This window comes from Phyllopteryx taeniolatus, chromosome 1, assembly GCF_024500385.1.
Source record: "Phyllopteryx taeniolatus isolate TA_2022b chromosome 1, UOR_Ptae_1.2, whole genome shotgun sequence".
In the NCBI taxonomy this organism is placed as follows: domain Eukaryota; kingdom Metazoa; phylum Chordata; class Actinopteri; order Syngnathiformes; family Syngnathidae; genus Phyllopteryx; species Phyllopteryx taeniolatus.
This window is the reverse complement of record NC_084502.1, coordinates 8,954,912-8,962,597: the sequence shown is the minus strand read 5'-3', so window position 1 is coordinate 8,962,597 and position 7,686 is coordinate 8,954,912. Positions and strand designations below refer to the sequence as shown.

The window sequence follows — 7,686 nt, the reverse complement described above, 5'->3', positions numbered from 1 at the left end:
TAAAGAAACAACACACTCAACGCTGATTTGTGTGAGTGAGTGGTCATGTGGTCGTTGTTGATTGTATTGAGTGCTTTTAGCAGTTCCAGATAAAGCTCTATTATCATACGGCACTGACACAGCACATCGGCCATACAAACGTGCAGTTGACCCGCACGTTCCCCGTCATGCGGCACACGGATCCCATCCTTGCTGGACGTTGCTCAAAGTGGAGGTAAGAGGAGGTGGCGGGCCTGCGGGAAGCGGATCGCGCTCAGTTTTCTTTCATTGGCAGGGCGGTAATGGTGCACACGGTGAGGACTGCGGCTCTGCTGTGCGCGGTGGGGCTGTGTGCGTTGAACGCGGCTTTTTCCATGAAGATCTGCGCTTTTAACATTCAGAGCTTTGGAGAATCCAAGGCGAACAACAAGAAAGTTATGGGGATTCTACTGAAGGTACACGTTATCAGCGCAATGTCATCACAAAACTGGACAGTTGATTTTGGTCTGACTTTCCTTTGCAAGATTCTTTCCCGATGCGACTTGTGTCTCATTCAGGAGGTCCGCGACTCTAAAGGACGAGCAATACAAGCCTTGGTGAAAGATCTTAACAGGTTTGCCAAACTGAAAGGAAAACAGACTTTGTAATTGCGTGGCAGCAAATCGTTGAGTCTCCGGACTGCCTGCCAACCCACCAAGTGTGACGTTAAACAACCAAGCGAATATTTTGCTATCTGGCTTTTTCTGAAAATGCATCTGCGAGCGAGCCGTTTGGAATTTTGCTGGTTTGTGATGTAACAGTGGGGGTCATTTACATCATTTACATAATAACCGCCTCTACACCAAGTTTTTCCTCTCACGCCTTGGCAGCGAGGCTAGGCAAAGATCCGCCAATGTCAAGCCATGGCCATGATCCAAACCATTGTTATGGCAAAGCCAAAAGGTAAGCAGAGCTGCACTGAGTTCAACAGGCTTAGCTTCTGGTCAGTGGCACATACTCGATTTCTGCCACCATTATGCACATTGGTTTCCGACACTCGTTTTTGTCTGCGCTCTGGGCTCCAATTCCACGCTTGCCTCGTTCGCCCATTTACTGGTTACGCGCTAGAGGTGGCAGGGAGCGCAGTCACCCATTTTTATGAGGATCAGGACCGCCCCCTCAAAACAGGCTAGGTTCCGAGAGGCTTTAAAAAAACAATTGGAATTGTACTGTAATTCTTGTTTTTTGTTATAAAGGCGTGTTATTAAAACAAGTGGGAACTGTTACAAATTGTGAAAAAAAACAAAATCCTAACGTCTCCTTTAAAACAAATTTCGGGCAGAATTAGACTGTTGAACTTTTCCACAGGTTTGACAAATCCAACACGTATTCCTACATTGAAAGTGAGAGGCTTGGAAGGAAAACCTACAAGGAACAGTATGTCTACGTTTACAGGTAAAAAACAGTCGACAAACGGTCAGGGTGAAGTCATCCTAAAGTCAGCGTTTGATCCCGCTCATCATCTCCATAGAAACAATGTGCTGAAGGTGAAGGAGCAGTATCAATATCCAAAACTCGAGGTGCAGGGGACCAATGACACAGATGTCTTCTCCAGAGAACCGTTCATCGTTCGCTTTCACTCCCCTACCACACGTAAGCTAAAGACACTACGCTCTCGTAAAAAGAACAACATCAACGTTCCGGTTCACCCTTGACAATGTCTGACAAGAAGACCAAAAAAAAAAAAAAAAGCTGAGAAATGAAAATATAGTTCTGCCTTGAGATAAGAGCGACCCGACATGATGCGAGCCGTCATTCGCATTGTTTTTTTTTTTTGCTTTGACTTGCGAGCCAAAATTTGAGCTAGAAGTGCTCTATGGTGGAAGCGAACGCAACAAGCAGCAGTTTTGACAGATCGTACAACTGAAAGAGGCTTCAAGCTGTTAATTGCCGCGCTGTCAAACTAAATATAAAACAAAGAGAATTACACTTTGTATATTTAAAACAACCAAACAACTTTACCTTAGGAATGCCCCCGGCTAGCTTAAACCTTGCACGTAATGGAAAACGCCATAGATGGGCTAACAATTTGCATCACTCGCTGGGGTGTTATAACCATTTAAGAAACAGATATTTGAACACATTAGTGAAAGTGTTTTTTGTTTATCTTTATGACTGTATTATACTGCCCCCTGGTGCCCAGGTGACACACCAGAAGGAGCCACAATGAATTGCTCATGATGCATAAACTGTTTATTTCTTCATTTTTTTTTTGGTGGGGGGGCTCTCTTTCTCCACTATGATGGGCCAAGGAAGTGGAATGAGGATGTGGAGGTGCACTGAAAAAAAAAGCTGACAGTCAGACACAGAGTAATGCAATAACATATGTCGAACATTGTAGTATGTGGCAGGTTTTATATCACATTATCACTATCGAATCTTTTCGGAATTGATTCTCCTATTGATTATTGATCAAATAATCCTTAATATCAAAAATCAAAAATATCATTTGGGGAGGTGAGTAATAACCATCAGCAAATTTGGTAATTACCGATGCTGTTAATTCGGGGACGTTATGGCAACAACAAAAAAAAACATATATTGAGTGCTGAATTTCATGATTAAATACATTTGTTTAGCATTGTACATATAACTGACGTTTAAAAAAAAAACAAAAAACAAAAAAACACCAGTTACATTCATTTATGAAATTTGTTCCAATATACTCAATAACCGACACCGACCTGCTAGTTGAGAATCATCATCACGTGACAGCGCTTGTTTGTTTTGTTTTGTTTTTAGTGATGAAGGATCTCGTCCTCATTGGCCAGCACACCAGCCCCAAAAGTGCCATGAAGGAGATGGACGAGCTGTATATTGTGTTCAGGGAGATCTGCAGGAAGTGGAAGACAGAGGTGCTCTTTTCGAAAATTCCTAAACCGACATGGTACAGTACCTCCTGTTTGGTGTCTCTCCGCCATATGCTTGATGAAGAACCGGGGACTTGTGTTGTGTGCAACTTTCCTTTCGGCCCAGAATGTGATGATCTTGGGCGACCTGAACGCCGCCTGCGGCTACGTCACCGTCAAGGGTTGGCGAGCCGTTCGCCTGAGAAGCGACCGGAAATTTCGGTGGCTGATCGGAGACGAGCAGGACACGACCGTTCGGGAGAAGACGCGCTGTGCGTACGACAGGTCGGAATTAGCGGCGTGCGGTGTCTCAGTTAAGTTACCGAAGCATCCAGTTATGATGACTTCATTTAAAAAAAAAAGTAATGTTTTGTTTTATATGTTTAAAAATTCCATGGCCTCTGGCCTTCCTGTATGGAATTTTTTTTTTTTTTTTTCCATTACTATTTGAATCCCAATTTCAGGATCATTGTCCACGGACGTGAGATTATTGCCACCATAGTGCCCGGCTCTGCTCAGCCGTTCAACTTTAAAGAGACTTTCCATCTGACAGAAGATGAGGTAAACATTGTTTCAAATATATTTCATGACAACAACTTTACGCAGATCCTTCTACGTCATTTGCGGTGAATGGGGCATTCACTAAATATAAAACAAAATAAACTATCGAAGAATATATCAAGCTGTTAAGAGGAGCCGACAGGCTTAGTCGTATTTATTTTTCAACAAAATCATCTCCAAGAAATTCAAGCAAAAACTCTCCAAAAAGTCACAAGTTTAATGGATATCAGAATTGTAAAGATGCTATCAAGTAAAGGGTTCCATATCAAAATGTAACTTTTTATGATTTTTTTTTTTTGTTTTTGTTTTGGAAAAAGCATTTGCTTACAGGAAATATGACCACTGCTCCAAATTCAATAAATGACAATTTTCAGTTCTTAAAACCTGTCAAATGTCTTGAAATTATGTTCTGCGTAACAATTTGGAACAGTGCATTTGAAATATTTTTATTTTTCCCCCCAAAAAATAAAAAATAAAAAATAAAAAATAAAAAAAAAATATATATATATATATATATATATATATATATATATACTGTTATCATTGGGAGGTTTGTTCAAAAACGTTTGAATTCCATTCTGACTGTTGATGACTTGAAAATTATGCCAACTGTCATTTGAATCAACTATTTAGGAAAATCAGAGAAGAATAACATTTACATGATAATTTGGAACACAGTGTATAGCTTCACAAAACAGTGAAATAGTGCATGATTTAATTTTTTTAAAATAATTTTGATGCTTTTTGCTTGCAGCTATCAAACACTCAAAATTATTTTGAATTGAGAAATTTGAAATTGACCTTCATAATAGTACAGTATTTTGACTACGTGTTTTGTGAATCTGTATACAAGTTTCACTTTTTTAACTATTGAAATCAATGAACTTTTCTACATTCTAATTTCTTGTCCATGAGGTTTCAGCAGTTCTTTGTGCTTCAACGTTAGGCCCTAGCGGTGAGCGACCATTTCCCCGTCGAGGTCGACCTGAAGCCAAACCACCATTATCTCCTGCGAAGTGAGCTGTAGACCGAGAGGCTAGTTCGAATCAGCTGTACTTTTATTTTATTTTTATTTTGTTTAGCTTTTTAATGGATTAAAAAATAAATAATTAGAATGTGCCCTGACAAGTGCCGTTTTATTGAATGTATATTATTGCTTCCATGGTATCGCTTTTGCTCGTCCGCCAATTAAACATGAGTACTTGCTCACGCACCACCAAGCAGGTACCATAACACTCCTTTTCTCCATTCCTGCAGCACAACACTGAAATGAAAATATTGCAAAACTTGAAGTGTCTTTGATCATTTATTGATCCTCTCCACTTCCAAATGCAGGCTACGTAAAATGTATTCATTATACAGTGGAACCTCTGAATGTGAATACCCTGAATGTCGTATTATTTAGAATTGGTACCAAATGTCTATCATCTATGAAGTAATGAAGTATTTTATGGTGTACCGTTTATGGCTGAGCTGGACAAAACAGTTTTTTTTCGTTTATTACAAATTATTACAATTACAGTATGAAATCAAGGGTTCATTTTTCAATTCTGGAATGGTCTGCATATGCTATAAAAATATACAATGAGGAAGTATCGCTCGGTTGTCAAATACATTTTTGTGAGCGGCAGAAGGGAGAGCGCTGTCACTATGCACGTGATTAATACCGCCAGCCGCTTGGCGGCGCTGTATTAAGAGACGACCGCTAAAAAAAAAAAAAAAAGAGGCGGGTGGGGGGCGGAAGTAAACACTCCGAACGTGCGATTGTTTTGCTCATCAAGGCGAAAGTAAGGGCGGATTACACGCCGTTCGCCAGGAAAGCACATTGACGACGAGCAGCGCAGCAAAAGGAGCGACCACGGGTTTTGTGAGGGCTGCCCAGTTTATTTATTTTTAGCAACCGAGACTACCCACACTTAGTACAAGTCGGATATTAACAACACGTGAAACAGTCATCTAGACAAAAGCAATATGTACACGCTGAGCGCCAAGTCTGCGGACGAGATCAGCGACCTGCTCGATGAATACGGGATAAAACATGGTCCTGTCCTCGGTGAGCAGCGAAATCTCTCGCTAACTCCACGCGGCTACTTGTGCGGCATTATGTTGATGTTATTATTGCTCATTACACACCTCTGTTGGACTCAAGACTCCACCCGAAATCTATACGAGAAGAAAATAAGAGAAGCGATGGCCAAGGGGAAAAGAGCGTCACCGACAAAACCGGACAAAACCTACTACAGAGAAGAGGGTAATGTGCTTTTAATACTCATTTTAAGCCTTGGATTTCTGTCATGTGTCGGATTTTGCACCAGGGGTGGGCTAAATTTGATGCAGAATGACGGAGTTGTCGCGCCAACCCCTAAAACTACATATCCCACAATGCAACGCTGACATTACAACGTCATCCACTACGAAACAGTGCAATTGATAATTTTACGGATGCTGGGTCCACACTTTTAACCTTTGTTTTCCGCCCTGAAAGTACACCTGCCTATTTCCATCACAACTATGGAGCAGCTTTACAGAGAGGCCGAGTTGAAGTTTGGAGGAGTTAATGTGTTCAACTGCACAGTAATCCAGTTTAGCAAATGACAGGCTTTGGTTTGGCACAGTCTTGACAAACAACATATCACCTGGTTTAATTTACACCCACACAGGAGGTAGGGCTGGGTGATTTTATTTGGGTTGAGTTACCAGGGTGATTATTCTGTTGTTGTTTTTTTTAAACTGGTTTCTGTAAAAAAAAGTTTACCACCTTGTTTGGTATCAGGAGAAAAAAAATCGGATTAAAAGAATTGTGTGTGTGTGTGTGTGCCGGGGGTATTTTAAGGCCGCATTGCCCAGCCCTACCCACACAGACCACCTGCATGTAGTCTTCCCACTTTGTAGCACAACTATACTACACTACTTCCATCATCTCGGGTACTGGAATGCACGAGGGAATTCCCAAGATGCCCAGCAGGATGCTTTGTGGTCATCTGTAAACGACACAGCTGCCTTGATATTTCACAAACTTTTTTTTTTTTTCCTCACACTATTTCAGAGGAAGTGACCTATGTCTACAGTACACCTGTAAGTAAGACATGCATATTTTATATCACTGCACAATACTTTCATGCTACTTTACTTTTTATGACTGTTTATTGCAAACTTTTAATTACCATTGTTGTTTGTCTTTTTGTAGACCAGGAGTGATTTGCCTGAAGACAAGTAAGTCATCACATTTTGCATTAGTGTTCAAATATTACAGGGGATATACAATGAAACTTGACTTTGAAAATTGCGTGGTGATGAAGTGCTGCATCGACGGGTGAAAATACAAAAGATGCTTTTGCGCCATCTTTATGGGGGCGAGCTTTTCTCTTCAGTTCAGACTTTGAACTGACAATGGAGGCTCAAGTTTTCTGTCATTCATCATATTTTAGTTTGATGGAAGAATGACATCAAAGAAACATGTTGAAGTCCCTGTAAAGTGACCAAGTATTTCTTATAAATTATGATTGAGAGGGATGAGTGCCAAATTTATTAATTCATCCGTCTACCGTTCCGCTTATCCTCACTAGGGTCGCGGGCGTGCTGGAGCCTATTACAGCAATCTTCGGGCGAGAGGCGGGGTACACCGTGAACTGGTTGCCAGCCAATCGCAGGGCACATAGAAACAAACAACCATTCGCACTCACATTCACACCTACGGGCAATTTAGAGTATTCAATAAACCTACTCTGCATGTCCTTGGGATGTGGGAGGAAACCGGAGTACCCGGAGAAAAGCCACCCACACATGCGGGGCCGGGATTTGAACCCCGGTCCCCAGAACTGTGAGGCAGATGTGCTAACCAGTCGCTCACCGTGCCAACGCCAAATTTAATTGATTTAAAAAATCAGCAAGTACAATGCTTATATATTTTGATTTACTCATTTATGTGCACCGTCTATCTACAGTCGTATGGTTTACATGAGGGCAAGACCGGAGTGGACCGAGAGGGAAGTTCAACACGAGTGAGTAGTTTGCCTGAAAAGTTTCAGTCGTATTTTTCGGGCTCTGATCAAGCTTGTAAATGTAATGTAGTTGCTATATGATGCAAATTGACTAAGAATCGATTATGACCTCTTCAGTGTCGAATCAGATACCGTTCGGCCCAGTATTGTTCAGATGCATCTTTTTGACGTCTTCGTGAGCATCAAGTTACTAGCAAGTGTGTGACAAACTGCCCGTTGGTCCTCAGACGCTACGCCTACGACACAGCGTCCCCGTA

At 41.4% G+C, this 7,686-nt stretch overlaps 1 protein-coding gene across 5 annotated transcripts; it reads left to right on the top strand.

Moving 5' to 3' along the window:
* Positions 1–38: 38 nt before the first annotated feature.
* dnase1l1l (deoxyribonuclease I-like 1-like) lies at positions 39–4,769 on the top strand. 5 transcript variants are annotated; one of them, XM_061768926.1, is made up of 9 exons: positions 39–214; positions 275–434; positions 537–592; positions 1,327–1,413; positions 1,490–1,611; positions 2,761–2,873; positions 2,995–3,152; positions 3,332–3,428; positions 4,375–4,769. In XM_061768926.1, exons 1-9 carry the CDS (start codon positions 168–170, stop codon positions 4,453–4,455), a joined length of 921 nt encoding a protein of 306 aa, XP_061624910.1. In that variant the 5' UTR covers positions 39–167; the 3' UTR covers positions 4,456–4,769. The 5 variants fall into 5 exon arrangements, 3 of the variants coding, with proteins under 3 accessions (XP_061624910.1, XP_061624902.1, XP_061624893.1); XM_061768918.1 differs by having other exon boundaries at positions 504–592; XR_009787908.1 differs by having other exon boundaries at positions 275–592; positions 2,995–3,180; positions 4,375–4,484.
* The last annotated feature ends 2,917 nt before the right edge of the window (positions 4,770–7,686 follow it).

Bases quoted from the DNA above. Each gene is read 5' to 3' on its own strand.
- dnase1l1l (XM_061768909.1), top strand. From the start codon at position 168: ATGCGGCACACGGATCCCATCCTTGCTGGACGTTGCTCAAAGTGGAG. The intron at 593-1,326 runs GTTTGCCAAACT...ACTTTTCCACAG, and splicing joins TTGGTGAAAGATCTTAACAG to GTTTGACAAATCCAACACGT. The intron at 1,612-2,760 runs GTAAGCTAAAGA...TTTTGTTTTTAG, and splicing joins CTTTCACTCCCCTACCACAC to TGATGAAGGATCTCGTCCTC.